The sequence below is a fragment of the Sturnus vulgaris genome, chromosome 7, assembly GCF_052056855.1.
Source record: "Sturnus vulgaris isolate bStuVul1 chromosome 7, bStuVul1.hap1, whole genome shotgun sequence".
Taxonomy (NCBI): domain Eukaryota; kingdom Metazoa; phylum Chordata; class Aves; order Passeriformes; family Sturnidae; genus Sturnus; species Sturnus vulgaris.
In genome coordinates, this window is record NC_142249.1 from 20,019,919 (window position 1) to 20,036,076 (window position 16,158).

A 16,158-nucleotide genomic window follows, 5' to 3' on the forward strand; every position below is an offset into this window, starting at 1 on the left:
TTGCAAATATCTTACTTTTCTTGCACTTGCTGTATACAGTTATTATGAAACCCTTGGATATGCAGTATTTGTCAGCAGAATCTAGTTCAGTGTCATCAGTATCTCTCTTTAATGTTTGAAAGATCTGTTTTTAAAAGAGTGCAGGATCTGTAAAGCAGTTGGTCTTGTGGATAAGAGCATTCTAACTTCCAAGCTATTATGCCAATGCTCTTTTAGTAGAGTTGTAGGAGAGATTGCCACCTTGTTTCCATAGACAGTACTTCTTAGAAAAAAATACAGCAGTTTGCTTGCTTTCCCATCCTTTTTGACCTTACCATTCTTTTCTAGAAGCAATCAATAATAGTACAGTTGTTCTTAAGCTTTGAAGAGGAATTTGTTCATAGTATGCATAGGGCATCTCAAAGATCTTTGTATTGGGGTCTTGACTTGCTAAGTTAATAAATTTTCTTTCTAGCATGTTATATAAACCTCAGTAAAACATAAGCCTCAATTCATTATTGGTTTTTTGCACTTAATGTTCTTTTTAGTTGCTGCTGTTAGCCTGTCTTTCTTTGGAGATGAGGATGATAGCACTGCATTGCTTGTCTCCTCATGTTAGTGTTGTCCTTTCCCATCATTTCTCTGAGACACTTCTGAACTTATGGGCCAGTCTCAAGCATATCTGAAAGGCATTGCAAAGACAGGACTAGAGAAGATCAAGCTCTGTTCCATTGCTTCATCCTAAGCAATAGTTCATGCCTGCTTCTGGCTATGTATCACCATAGTCAGTAGTAGTTTAAAAGGGACTTCCAGTATTCCACCTGGGTACTGGTTTTGGCCAGTTTATAAAACTGGTGTGAAAAATACTTGCAAGCATTAAGTAGCACAAAGTGATACAAAAAAGTTATAATGCAATTAGTGTTTCTAGCATTAGTATTTCTATTTTTGAGTGAAAAACAATTTTGCTTGAAATTATCAAAGGATAATTTTCTGTTCTTCGTTTTCTAGTTTTGAACTCAACTTTTAGTTTGGCAGTGTTTGCATAATACCTTGGCTGACTTCTGCAGCTCTGAAAAAAAGAATTTTAGCATGACAAGAATATCTGTGCAAGAAGGACATTTTAAGTCATGATCATTTTGGAAATTATAGTTTTGCTCAGTGATAACTTTTTTTTAACCTGCTTATCCTCTGTCATGGGAAAAAATGATGTGATTCTCTGGCTAATTCACTTTGGTTTTGTGGAAAACACCTGAAATATTCCGAAAGTATTTTTAAAACCAGTTTTAACAATTTTAAAACCTGTTGAGAGGCATTTGTCAAGTTATGGAGCTTCATTCTGTTAAAAGAATGGGGGCTGAAAACTTGTATAAATATTGTCCAGTAAATATAGCAGTGTAAGTAATATTTTTTCAGATGTCTTACTCATGATCACAAATATTTATTACTGGATGTAGAATTATTCTTGTTTGATTACTAAGCAGGCACAATAAATAGTATTTTTTTAGTCTGTGAATAATGCTTACTGATGTGAACATGCATCATTAGAATTAGGCATAGTACCCGCTGGCTGATTGACTAGGCAGGAAATTTTAATCATGGCTTTGAAGATGTGAAAATTATCTGGTTTCCTGAATAGTCCATACTACAGTCCGGTTTTTCTGCTTACCAAGTAGTATTTTCTTTAAAAAATGGGAATAAGCTTGTTTGCAATTTGTGCTGCATGAGCTGTAGTGATGTAGGGGGTGAAGGCAGTTACTGGCGTGAGGAGGTTCCAGGACACGATAAATGCGTTGTTGTCGTTCAGCCGCAGATAAAGACGACAGCTCGGAGGACATCTCGGTGCCCAGCAGCCCGCACACAGAGGCCATCCAGCACAGCTCCGTCAGCACTTCCAACGGCGTCAGCTCCACGTCCAAGGCGGAGGCCGTGGCCACCTCGGTGCTCACGCAGATGGCGGACCAGAGCACGGAGCCCGTGCTGTCCCAGATCGTCCTGGCGCCTCCCTCCCAGGCACAGCCGTCAGGAAGTTGATTAAAAACTTGCGTCGCATCAGTTCCTTAGATACACATCTGTGACTTTAAAGGGAAACCAACAACAGACCAGTCTCCATCTAGGAGAAATTGTAGCTTCAAATTATTGATTTTTAAAAATCCAACTTAAATTGGGCTTTAACGATTGGCAGGTGGAGATAAGACAGAACACCAGTTCTAGTCTCTTTGCAAAAGACTTTTTTTTTTAAGTATTAGTTTTACTAGTTATTTTTTGTGCTTAATGTGTAAAGTGTGTGTACAGTATGATGTGGTTTATTTCATTTTTAATTTGGTATTATTTTAACAAACATTGGGGTGAATTACTGAAGGTCATCCCCAAGACTGTGATAGGAATATTATGTGACATTTTTATACCAAAGTTCTGCATAGTCCCTATTGACTTTGTAAAGTTAGCAAGGTCATAAAGCACTAGGCAAGAGAAAGACAGTAACAGTAAATTTGCTTTTAGTCTTTTTGCCTTTTTGTTGTTTTGCACATTATGAGAGGAAGAACATTGGAAGAAAAATGTTTGGGTTTTTTTATGTATAGCATTTTGGTTGGCTTTTAACTGTTGGGGTTTTTAATTTGTTTAATAGGGCCAGTACAGTATATGAGATACAGTACTTATGCACATACCAATCCTAGATGAGGATCATTATTAAATAGATTTGATTTTTCTTTTTTTTTTTTTTAATTGATATCAGGTGGGTTTTTTCCCACTCCAACACTTGATTCTGGTGGAAGGAGAGCTTTAATTCTCCGGTCAGAATAGATATCTATAACCACCCCTTGTTGCAAGGCTGAAACCAGTAAGCATATTGTAAAATACAGGGTTATCAAATATGGAATACTTGGTATTCCAAGTAGGTTGATATTTTGTGGATTTTTGAGTCGCAGACTAAGGAGTTTACTCATGGTTTTGGATGCCAGAAAAGCCTAAAATCCTTCTTCAGACAACTCGACTTTTTTTTGTCATTGTCTTGTATTTGCAAGCTAACTTGTACTTAATTCTTGTGTAAGCACTGTCATCTTTTAGTAGCAAAAATTTTGATACCTTTCTTGTGGAAAAAAAAAAAAATCAGTATCTACCGTATCTTGGAAACAATGTAATTATAATGTGGTGTGTGTGGTGTGTGTGTGAGAATGGTTCAGTAGTTAATGCCAGCAGTCTTTTGCTTGAATGTTTAAAGATGCCTTCAATGTGATGCTGGCTGATAGGTGATTGCAGTTTTAAAATGTTATTTACTGTGCGAACTTGGATAACTAACATTCCATGATGTAGTTTGTTTCTGATGAGATGATTGTAGGTACACTTTTTCTCATTATCCAATCATCTGTAGGATATTGAGTTTTTTAAATGTGCCATTATCTATTTTGATTCTGTACTCATGTTCAAAATACAGTACAATATTTTACAATAGATTAAGTTGTTTTAAAAAAAGTAGATGTGTGCTTTCAGGTCGGAAAACTTTGTATAATAGCAAAAACAGATGCATAGTAGCAACTGGCAGTAAAGCAGGATTCCATTATGTATATAACAAAGATTTAATGCATTTATAATGGGTTGTGTAGTTCATTTGCTCTTCCTTCTCCACACTATACCATGCGTTTTTAAGTGTCAGTGCCATCAAATTTCTATTTGGTTCAGTTTTAAATCTAAAAATGTAATTGATCCACAGGAAAATATAATTTCTGCAATATATATACAACCATACTGTAATGAAAACTGGACAAAGAAGTATCTAAGTCATATATGTATCATTGCAGGGCTTTAAGCATGAAAATATTAGGGATTCTAAATATTTTGTATTTTAAAACTAAGAAAGTTGTGTTGATAACCTCATGTGTTTAAAAGTCTTACTTTCCCAGTTTCAAGATAAAAAGCTGTAACAGTTGTTGAACGTTTCCAGGATGGTTAAATACAATGGACCTCTTGTGAGAAAGAAATTATTGCAAAGGCACAAAATATGAATTCTGCAAGAAAGCTCTACAGTCACTTTTCATTGTAGTTTTGGTGGACTAGATGCGGCCTCATTGATTTTACTATAATTTGCGCTCCTAAACACAAAGGCTTTTAAGTCATATAAGTGGAGTTTTTTTATAACAAAACTGTTGCGCTTGTAAAATAAGTCTACATAAGTGTATAGGAGATGTGTAAACAGTTAATTTAACAGTGGGGCTGGAAAAAGAACCATTAAAATCTGTGTTCAGCAAATAGAGAAAAGGTATTAGCCGTACTACCATGGATTCCGTTTTGAGACGTTGTCACACTACTTCTGTACTTAGCATTTTGGGTCTTTACATTTGACATGTTTCACAAACTGTACTGTTTTCTTTTATGTGCAGTTTGCATGAGTAAATCATCAAAGAGAATAAAATCTATCTTTAAGTTATGTTCCTATTTTAATGAAATTATAATTGTTCTAAAAGGCAGCACTGTCTTCAGACTTATTTCTTCATCCTTGCAATTATCAGTGTTTTTCTGGAAGTCATTACTGTAATGTCAGAGTAATGTTATGTAAATGAGAACACGTATATTTCTTGAGAAAATAAGTCAAATACGACTGCTCTGCAGCTGAGTTCGCAGCAGCTCGTGAGGAACAAGCATTGTATCATTAGTTCCAGGAGCCCAAGGTAATCCACAGATAAATGAATTCATAAACATAGCTTGGTGATCCCAGATGTTGCTCAGCTATTCCTGGTTGCCCTGAGTTCCACAGCAAAAGCACAGTGTGTAATCGGAATTTCCACCTAACTTCCAGTTATTTTAATCTTACTTCAGTACACAAGAAGCCAGAAATAACAGCTGTAATCAAATTAATGGCTCACAGTTGTGTTGTCAAAGGTTCAGAAAATACCATGCCCCTCACGCCTGATGTTTAAAATAGTAAAAATCGTTTGGGCTTATTTATGGATGTTGGAAACATGCGTGGAATGGCACATTGTTATCATTTGAAAAGCTCCCCAATACAGAGGGTAAAATTGCTATGTGTCTGCATTTGTTCCATGTATAGACCAAACGAAGTGAAGCTGCACACAACTCTTAACCCAATATGAGAAATATGTGTGAGGTCTTCCTTGCTTCATTCCATTCTTTTTCTGACTCTGAGTTGTGCTAGTGACTCCAAGGGAACAAAAGGCTGCATAACGGGTGCTCGGGGCAAGGGGCATGAGGACTGAAGAACCAATCCACTTAATGTCTGTGCTGTAAAAAGTCTCGGGTTTATATCTTAACTATTCAATCTAAGGGCATTTTTCTGTTTACAATGGTAAGAGAGGCTGGGCGAAGGAAGGTATTACACCAAGAGAAGGAGATGACAGTGTGGGATGAGCAGTGATTTTAGCTACCTGAATTACAGGAGTAATTTGCTTAAAGACAGACACAAACATTTTAATTGGTCATCATAAATGATAATGAGGAGAAAGCATAGTGAAATTAAGTGCATCCTAATAAAGTGAGGTATGTTAAATTGTACTGAAGGAAACTTGAGCAATGCTTCTTGACATGATTAATACAGTCATGACAATGTGTCTAATGAAGGCTGTTTGCATTTATATGCTGCCTGTTGCTTCCCTCAGTAGAGACATAATTGGAACTGTGCTCATTTACACTGTAGAATAGTCAGTGTAATACTGGCTTGCAGTAGGCTTTACATTTGTTTTTAACCATTGTGTCAAAAGTAGCACAGGTGTGACTTATTTAACCCGTGTTGCGAAATGCTGTGTAGGGTTGGTTGGACAGTTTTATAATGAAATTTTCAAAGCTTCATATTCTTCAATGGTAATTCTCCTTTTAATTTTAGGGTTTAGTGTGACTTTTTTTCTTCTTCTTTTTTTCCCCCTTTCCCCCCCTTCTTTTATGGAATGTAGGATCATGACCTTTCTTTTTCTTTACTTTGTTCCTCTTCAAAATATTTGTGTGATGAGTCCCATAAAGCGCTTACATATTCAGTGTGGAGTTCTTTATTTTTTCATATTGTTTCCTCCTTGGTTGTGTTAACCCTCTATAGTAAACTTCCCTTTCTAAAAGTCAGAAAAGGAATTTCTGCGTACTCTACCGTGTCTTCAACTAAAAGAGATAAGAAAAGCTTACGTTATCTTGATATTTACATCTTCCTAAACTAAGATACATTATAAAATAGATATTTAGGTATTGAAGGACTTCTGAGTGTTACAAAATATTTCATTACAGATGCTGTGCATTACTAATGAGTGCAGGTTGTATGCTGATGGTTTCATAACTCTGCAAAGTACAAGCCTCTCCAAAAAAGAGTTTTTTAACTTTTTATGTGTAGGGTGAGTTACCATCTAATCACATGGGTGTCAGTAGAAAAGACACATAAACTTGATCCAGTTTCTGTAATTATTGTAACCCTTGCTCAAAACCGTTTTCCCTCTTCTATTACCATTTTCTCTAATTACATGTATTCTTATAAGCACTTTATCCTACTCATTTTTGAGGGGAAGAGGAAGAACAGGAGAGGAGGTTCTTAGGTTTTTAGACATACTGCCTGTAACTTAAGCAGGTATGAATTGTTAATCAGAAAAGTGTTGTAAAATCATTATGCAAGGACCATTATTATTTTTAGTCCATAGGTAAAGAAACAGTAGCTTAAGCTGCATAGACTGACTAGAAATGATAACAAGTACAGAAGGTGCAGAACAGCTTGAAGCAAAGGAAAGAAGTCATGCTTCTAAGAGCTTTTCTTTGGTTTTCATACCAATAGCAGGAACAGAGCAGGGCAGAGGGTGGGCATTGTTTGTAACCACCCAGGGCAGCAGGGCCTGCTGATACTCAGTTTGCAATTCAGGAGCCTGAAGGACAGACTCGGGCTTAGGGAGGACTGTCAGTGCTGGGCTGAGATGAGCTTCAGGAATGAGGGCACTGCCAGGGAGAACTTTCAGGGATTGCAGGTGGCCATGTTTTCCTCTTGCCTGTGGCTATCTCAGTACATCAGAGTACAGGCAGGAGCTATTACAACTACCTTTCACACCGTCTGTGCCCAGGTGGATGGAATGTGCTGAAGGCTGGTCTGATGGCTGTGTTTAACTACCTGAAAGATGAAAGTTAAGGTCTTTTTTTCCTAATGCCTAAAATGTTCCTGCTCTTGTTTTGCTGCAAGCTAGTGCTGGCACGGTCCATGAATAGTATTTCCCTCCCTTTAGCTGAATCACTTGTTCTAGACCATTATGGGAGGCAAAAATACTGCCTTTGAGAAACAACTGTGCTGCTGCGTTTTATTAACTGAATTATTTCAAAAAGCCTACTAATTTGCTTAAGTTTAAAAAGAAAATCGGAAAATATATCCATCCTACATCTGGGATTCCAATCAGGAGAAAAAGGAGATGAGCAAGGAGAGAACAAGTCCTCTGCCTTAGCAGCAAACAAAATAAACTGCCCTGAATAAACTGAGAACAGGAAACTGAGGGGGAAGACATCTGTACCAAGAAGGTGCTGCATTTCACTGCTCAATTACAGCAGCCCTTTCCTGTGACACAAAGATGCAATCTATGAAGATCTGTTTATTCCAAACGTTGGAAGTGATGTGGGAAATGTTTTGACCTCACTTGAGGTAAGTAGTATAAACATCCTGTTACTCCTACATAATGCCGTGTTGAGAAAGATACCCTTAAAGGTGATATAATGTATAGTACAGTCGTTCTGGCTGCCTGTAAAATGCCAAGAGACTTTATAGTCAGACTGACTATGATTTGCAAACAAGGAAAAGGCTAATATATCAGTTTTCTTGCTTTCTGTCCTTTTTTTCAGCACAATTGCTGCAGAGGGCTAATGATTTTTGTTGAAAAAAATACATAATCCTTGTAAATACCGAGGACATGCTGTATATTTCACTGAATGACATTTTGAGCAGTTGCTCATTTTGTTGACTATTTAATGACTCTTAAGCTATTAAGTTTACAATTTATGACTTGAATATATGTGTGCATATGTAAAATATTTCTTTATCCTGTATCTATTTACCCAAACTTCTTTGAGTCCTGATTGTAATAGGACTTTTTCTTCTCTAAATTATGCAGCACTCTCTTGAATGCTGAGTAGGAAGGTTGCTGGCCATAGAGCCTTGAGCCCTGTTCCCAGTCACCATACAACCAGAATGCTATTTCTGAGCTGACAGCAGGGTTGTATTTGTCACATATGGCAGGGCACTGGCTTATTGGGATGGAAACACATTATACTGACTTGGATGCTTCCCTTATATTTTAAGTACCAGTTTGTTATAGAAATTCTGTACTTTTCCTTGTTATAAAGGTCTGGCAAAGTTCTTTTGTTTCAAGAAAGAAATTCAAAATCTTTACCCACTCTTGTAATTTAATGTCTAGTTTAGGTTTTGTTGTTTTTTTTCACATACTGGATAAGGGCACAAACCCCTCCTTCGTGGAACTGCACTTTATAATGTGTCAGGCACTTAGACGTGTTCTGGGGGGTGCATAAATTCCACAGGTCTTGTCTGTTGAAGAAAATGTCACCCCTTTGTCAGAGTTGTTACAGTCTTTCACAGATTGAAAATTTTCGGTTTGACATGTCTACTGATTTATTATAGTCCAGTTTTTGTTGCTGGAGAATAGTACTAAGCTAAATTTTGACTAAAAAAGTGCAAGTATATAATTACTAAAACAACATAAAGCTGTTTAAAGTGTTGCAGCACACAATTTCTTAAAATATTTGACTTAAAGCAGCTTTTCTATATTAACAACTTCAAAGACGCTAGTGCCTGTTTTATGAAGAGGCCAGGATTAATTTTATCTTATTGAAGTAAGGTTCCTTCTATAATGACTCTTTTCCAAGCAAGTATGAGAGCAGGATCTGATTTAGCCACTGCTAATGACCGTCAATGCTTCTGTCATGTCTTCATGTCTAAGCATAATTTAGTCAAAGAAAATCTGAGCAGTGCACAGACTTGCTGTGCATCATCATGTACAGTCTCCTTTCTCCTGCTGCAGAGTAAGGGAAATACTCCTTGGTTTAATCTGGCACAGAGGTTTACAGATGCCGAACAATACCGTGTTAAACAATGCCACCTACATGTCATCGCAGGTTGTACCCAGCAGAGCTTCATTGCACCTCTGGGTATGATACATAGTACCCTGTAGAGATTAAAAACTTATATCATTACAGTTTATACAAGCTGAAACTAAAACACGGAAAAGTATGTTAATAAGTGAATGTTATTAAATTATTATTTCATAATAAGAAAATTGTAACAGCTCTCTTCCTGAATGGAAACTTTTTTTATACTGCAATCTGTTTTAAGGATTTATCCAAAAATAACACAGGAAATACTGTATATAGTTACTGGAGCGAGGCATTTCTGGCAGATTTCCATGGCATACTCAAAGTCTCTGACCTGGCCTACATTTGTCTTTCATTTAAAGTGTGGAAGAAATTTTTGGTAAGTGCTGACAACAGCTCAAACCCCTACCTACCGAGCAGAGGGTTGAAGAGTCATAAGCTATAGTTAAATAAACGGGATTTATCAATCTGCAAATGAACTATCTTCTGTTAGTAATGTTTTGCTTAATGGATAATAAATTATTAACCGAATGAAGTCATTCCATTTTGTACTGTTTCCTGCTTTGTGTAACAATCCCAAATCCATGAGTTTCTAATTTCTCAGGAGTAAAATGCCATCTAGTGGTAACTACTGGATGTTTTGAGCAAATACCTTTTTTATATTGACATCAAGTTTTCAATTTTTTTTCCCTGGTATTCTACACTTCACAGCACATTAAGGTTTTGAGAGAAGAAGATGAGGAGTTCGAAGGAAGGTACAGTCCCCCCAAGCTGGGCCAGTAGTGACAGGGGTGCCACACTGCCCGGCTACTTGGGAGCTCTTAGTCTGCCTCTGCAGCTGGCCTAAGGCAGGTCAGGGAGGTTTCCCCTGCCAAGGGTTGGATAAAATTTCATACCTAGTTAGTAGGCTGCACCTTACTGTTATTAAAATACAATTTGGCCGTCGCTTTATGAAAAGAGCTGAAAGCCACCTCTGTTTCCCTGACTGTTCATCTGTCTCCTGGTAGGAGGCTTTTCCCTCTGGGTTTTCATTCTCCAAGGAGCTCAGGAGAAGCCATCCCTTCTGCTCTTCTAATGAACTACCAGGGAATGGTATAAGCTTCTCCATGACATAGCTTGCCTCCTTGACTCCTCAGAGTAGAATATAAACTCTAAAAAACATTAATAAAACTAAAATTTAGCTTCTAGAATAGACTCTTGAAAAAGTAACTGCCATAAACTGGCTTTTAGAGTTGAATAACAAATGTTATTTGTACAGCAAGAATAAATAATAAAAATAAAACCTTATGGTTCTATTTAAATATTTTCATAAATGTAAATGGGCCATAGGAGCCTGCATGTGATATGAGCCCAGTGATGGAGATAGTCTGGCTTTTTACATGGTGCCAACCCAAGAGAGCTCTGCAACATTTCATTGTTCTGTGGGTTTGTACTTCATTGATATAGGGGTTGTGTTGCTGTTTATGGATTTGCTTTCTCCATGCATTGTTTGAATTCCTGCATCTGCTGCCCCAAGTTTCCCTATTCCATTGCACGATGCTGGCAGCAGCAGTTGCCAGGGCTGTAATCAGACTGAGGGTCTCTGAGATGTGTTCTGCAGGCTGGTGCAGAAATCTAATCTGTCCCACTGACGTCACTGTAGAAGTCTCTGAAAATGGCATGATATAAATTTGGTGTTGGGGAGGAGTTTGTGGATGGGTAAAGAAATCCTTAACCTTGACTCTTGTTTTATCATTTGCATTTGAAGTATTTGTCTTGTATTTGAAGTAAACTGCAGCAGACTAAAGTGTCTGATTAACAAGGGCACTCACAGCACAGGTCATTAAAAGGGTCGTCTGACAGTTTGGGCTGCTCTGTGGTCACTGCTGTTGCTGTGATGCAGCACTTGTGCACTCATCTGTCCCTCCAGAGTGCTGCTGGTTATTTTCCTAGACACTGGCATTGGCCAACAGCCAGTGCAGCTGCAGAGAAAGAGGAGGGAGCAGAAACAGGGCTAGAGCAGCGCTGGTTTAGTGGAAGTAAATTGTCATGGAAGCACATTTAGGTAGGCAGAACAAGAAGAGTTTGGGGAACACTGGCAAATGCAGTCTGAAAAGCACCAAGAAATCTGTCTTGTTTGTGCTTGTTAAAAATAGATGAGGAAATCCCTAGATCTGGGACAATTTCTTAAAGCTGGAATAGTGGCTTTCTCTGAGAAACAACTGCAGTCTTGCAGCTGTTGCAGCTGCATCTGCCCTTCACTTTCAAGTTTTCAGAACAGCTTTAAGGAGGTTATGATTCTCCACAATCAGAAAGAAGGCATTCTGTTGTGCACACAGTAAAGATATCTTAAGAGCAAGTAGCAATCAAACCTTGAAACAAAGGAGAAAGAATAGAGAAAACAACTGTTCAGTGATGATCCACCCAAATTTTGCATCTCTTTTTGAAGCTGTTTAGCTCCATACAAAAACAAGTGAAATAGAACATAGTGCCTACACAATGTTTTCCATTCCTTCAAAGAACTAGGTAGAATGCAGGCAATGTTACTTCCAGTATTTTAGTGTTTTAGATTTTTTTGTCCTTGTATGGCTAATGGTTATATTCTGTAAAGAGAAAATTCTTTTAATGTTGTATAACATTATAGTCTGGATTATTGATTTTGATTTGAGCACTCAGACAATAAACTAATTGGATTTTTGTGGCTCTTATTACCCTAGAACAGTTTAAGACATGTTTGTCATGAAAATGCATCCATGTGGGAGCAGAAAGGAGAGCCCCGTGGGGGCCCAAGAAGCTGTTTTCTGACAACAGGCAGCAAAGTGGCAGCTGAAATGTTGCTGCAATGCCCACAGAAATGGTGAGGGCCTGGCTCCCTCTGCTCTTGCACAGGGTCTGCCAAAGGGCTTTGCTTGGTTGTGGCTTTTCAAAATGTATTTTCTTGACTTATTGGCCTTTAAGAAAAAAAGGAAAAAACAAACCCAACCCTCTTTGGAAAGTGCTTCCCTTATCAGTGGCTTGTTGGTGCAGATAAACTCTGAATTCCGAAGTCATTGTGTTTGCATGGAAAGTGTTGGTATCATATCTCTGTGCCAAAAAGCACTAGAAACTGAGTGTTGGAAGGACTCAACCAGGAATTCGTTTCCTGTATATGTGCTTGATTGAGGATTGCATGATTTTACAATTGAATACATGAGGTTGAATTCCAGATCTGAGTTTGGTATGGTGATAGGCAAGTCAGGTTGCAAGATCAGTTATCTCTGATTTTGTTTAAAATGAAACTTCTGCTTGCACAGATGAAAAGTTGCCAAGTCTAATTTAGTTTTGATTTGCTAAGGGGCTTTCCACGTGTCTTGGTTTACAATAAGAAAAATGTGCACCACCATGGGATGTAATTATTTTATTATTAAAGAGAGGAGAAATAATGTGGGTTTTTTCTGCCTTCCCCTCCCCGAGAAAAAAACAGTGACATTAAGTACAGAAAAGAGAAATTTCTCTTTTTGTGGGCGACAGAGTAAACAACATATTTTGGGACAGTTAAAGGCTCCAAAGGAATCAGGTAATTTTCTCCTTTCATAAGGGATCTTACTGTTGTAAACTTACAGTCCACTAAAACTATTGTGAAACTGGCAGATAAATTAATGCATAGTTGAAAATCTCAAATCCTAATTAAATCCCACTATTACTTCCAGGACTGATTTATCTCCTCTCCAGGAATACTTGATTTGAACAGCTTGTTTAACAGGAAGAGCTATTGATCCCTTCAATAACACTTTAGAATCATTAAGAGGAAAACTTTAATCTCCTTCAGCTCTTTGAAGTTACTTTGGTTAATGTCATCTCTCTGCAATACTGAAGAGCTAATGATGTTCTTGAAAGATATTTCCAACATTATTCTCTCTTGCCTTTTGTGCCCTGCTGCCATTACCTGGCTGCTCAATGAGTTAGCTGTACAGCAAAGCAGGAAGGTACCAGCAGTGCATGTGCTTGCCTGCTCAGTTTGGAAGGTTTTATATTCTCCTTCAACAGTCTTCCTGGGGGAAGCAAACCTATGTATCAGAGATTTTTTTAACTTCAGATTACTTATCCTGTGCTTCTGCTATCTCAACATTTTGAGGCCTGGAAGTATCTTTGATACGTAGAAGGATCTTCAAGTCATTATATTTCATTCTACAAAGGCCCTTGATAACATAATTTTATATGTCTATACAGCAGGAAATTCTCACTGTTTCTAGACTTCATTTCTTACTTATTTTTTGAAACTATTACATAAACCTCAAATCTGATACCTTTGCCTAGCCAGGGCCTACACACCCTTGTTCATGTAAAGTGCATTATTGAGCCTTAAAATACCTTTAAATGTTTCATGTGATCTAAATCATGGACATTATCTCAAAGAAGCCTAAATATTCTAGAAGGTGCATCTCTGAGAAACAAGTTGCATGGGATAGCTAATACCCTCATTAAAAACATTATTTTTGACTGGCTTCAGTAACACATACATTGGCTTCTCTAGGAATGCAAAAATTACTTTGAGGGACTGATACTAGAAAATCAAATAATTGCCCCAAGAGTGTGTTGGTTCTATACAGCACTTCAGAACTGCTGAATTGTTATGAGAAGGTTCAATTTCTTTAAAAAGTCCTCAAATCCATCCACGGGATCTAGAAGTGGGTCCACTAGTTCTAGAAGCCTCAACTGATTGCATGCAGAGCCACTGCCAGTTCTGTGGCACAGCTTATGGCTTCACATAGGAGATCATCACTCAGGGTTAAAGACATTTTGAAAGATGGGACTAGAACTATCTTGCAGAGTTTTATGATTTCTGATGGCTAGCCTGTTCTTAGTTTTTAGTCTTTATGCATGAAATCATAGTCATAACAGTTTATTCCTAAGACAGTTTTCCCAGTGGCTTGCCTTCTGTTTTTTAACTTGTAATTACCACGGTTTTTTCAAAATAAATACAAGCACTACTTCAACTAATGCTTATTATGAATTTCTAAGCATGGTATAAAAACAAAATATTGTGAAACTTAAATAGAAGGTATAAGCTGCATTTTATAGCCAGTATAAACACACTTGGGTGTTTTACAGCCATCAGTATTATCTCCTTTGACACTTGAGGCTTGTCCCTAGGAGACAGAAAGCAGAAACTTCCTGGAATTTCTTTAATTAGCCTGTTCATTTCACTTAATAAAACAAGAAATCAAAACCATATTGTGTTTCTTACACAGAACTCTTAGAAAATGTAACTTAGTGTATGTAGCTCTTATATCTGAGCAAAAGTGCAAGCAATTTTGAGATTTTCTAGTATTTTAATAATTTTGTTACTAGCTTATTTCTCATTAGAAGTCTATGCTTATGGGATATGCCAGTAAGTCTGCACATGAGCTTTAAGAAAGCTCATAAAAAGTCTGGTGTTAAAGTGCATTCAGAGAAGCTGCAAATTAGAAAAAAAAAAAAAAAGCCCTTTTTCAATTATACAATTATAAATAGTTTTGATACTGTTAGCTCCAAACATCACCTGGAACCTGCTTCAAGAGGAATGCTGTGTACATCAGCATCAAAGTTTAAGCTCATATGATTTTGCCAATACAGAAGTAGTATCAACTATATCCTATGCACAGTACCTGTTTGTGATGTTATTCTCACCACATTTATGCACATCTTGGAAATCCAGTTAAGCGCAGTCATGATATAAAGCTCCTTAAGAATTCTTTCATGAAGGGACTTTGTTAAGGAAACACAGGCAAGAGGGAACTTCTTTCCTTTAATGCAGTTCCATTAAAAAATGGCATAATTTCTCATAACATCAGTATAAACACAGCATATTCTTTCGATTCCAAGTATACAGCATTAATTTCGCTTTAAAATTAAGATTGTGCTTGTGTGCTCTTCCCATTAGATCTTATGGCATTCACATCTACTGTAACTAGGAAAAATCCAACTCTAGTGGTTGTCATTGTTCCCTATTTCTGTCAAACATTTTTTCATGACCCAGAGAACTAAAAGCAAGTGTGTTAAGTCTATTTTTTCTTTTCACTGATGTACATCATGCACTGTGTACCAAACTGCTCTAAGCTGTTTTGGGACATAGTGCGAGTCTGTGGATCAGGATAGGATGCCAAATGTGATTATGTCTGATTTGCAAAGGTTGTTCATAGCTGCTGAAGTTGATGCAAGATTCTCTCTCTCTCTATGTCTGTACAGTGTTTGGTAATATTGGCTTAAATTACTTTGCCATTAATAATGAACAGCAGCATTCAAAAGACAGGCTTAAATGGCAGTTCTCTCTTCAAAGGGAGAAAGATTATCCAAAATGCTGGTAATGTGCAATGGCTGTTCTGCGTTTGGTAATAGGCTTGATGTTATATTCAAATAGCTGTCATCTATATAAATATTAATTATAACTAGTAAGCTGGCTGGTCAGCCTTCAAGCTTTTTATTGATGATTTTTAAATTAGCTAAAGTAATTGAACTTCTCATACTGAAACAAGAGATAGAAATCTGCCTTGCTGTTTTCCAAGGAGTGAATGTTTCATTGCAAATACTGTGAACTACAAACCTGCTTGGTAAGGCAGCCCTTGGCCACTTCCCTGCCTGCCCCACAAACTTCCAGAAATTACACATTAAAACCTAAATTAAATTCTGCACATGACAAGGCTTCTACAAACGCTGTTTTCCTGCTGTCAAGGGATCTGTAGCAGGAAGACACTAACTGTGATAAGATGCTATCCCTATTCATCAGGTAACATCTCACCATGTCTTCACTTTTACTGCTTCCCATTAATACAGGACAGCTTTAATTTATGGTGGCTTGGGGTTTATTTCCTTCACACAACATTATATTTACTAGTGGGGAACCTGTTTTTACAGTTGTGTATAAATCTTTAAAAATGTCAGTGATTAATTTTAAAATCTCATTTATCACTATATGATTAGTGAATTAGTTAAGGTTTGAAGAATAAATGTCAAGTAATTAGAAGCAATTTTGTACCAGACTCTCAGACAAGGTGATGGATCACAGAAAAGCCACTGGAAAATGAGCCACTGGTCCCAGGGTGCTCAGCACCCAGAGCAAGACAGAAAAAAGAGAGGAGGCAAAATAAAAAAAGACCGAAACAGTAGAAACCAACCCCA

The 16,158-nt window shown here is 37.4% G+C and overlaps 2 protein-coding genes across 9 annotated transcripts in view; both read left to right on the forward strand.

Moving 5' to 3' along the window:
- ATF2 (activating transcription factor 2) overlaps positions 1 to 4,442 on the forward strand; it is a 49,012-nt gene extending 44,570 nt beyond the window's left edge. For all 8 annotated transcript variants that reach the window (XM_014880180.2, XM_088168016.1, XM_014880181.2 and 5 more), the window contains one exon: positions 1,784 to 4,442. In XM_014880180.2, the coding sequence (XP_014735666.1) occupies positions 1,784 to 2,010 (227 nt within the window). In that variant the 3' untranslated portion in view covers positions 2,011 to 4,442. The remainder of the gene's footprint in view (positions 1 to 1,783) is intronic.
- Positions 4,443 to 7,118: 2,676 nt separating this feature from the next.
- CHN1 (chimerin 1) overlaps positions 7,119 to 16,158 on the forward strand; it is a 104,842-nt gene continuing 95,802 nt past the window's right edge. Inside the window, exon 1 of the mRNA XM_088168012.1 lies at positions 7,119 to 7,582. The gene's annotated coding sequence lies outside the window, so the exon portion shown is untranslated. The remainder of the gene's footprint in view (positions 7,583 to 16,158) is intronic.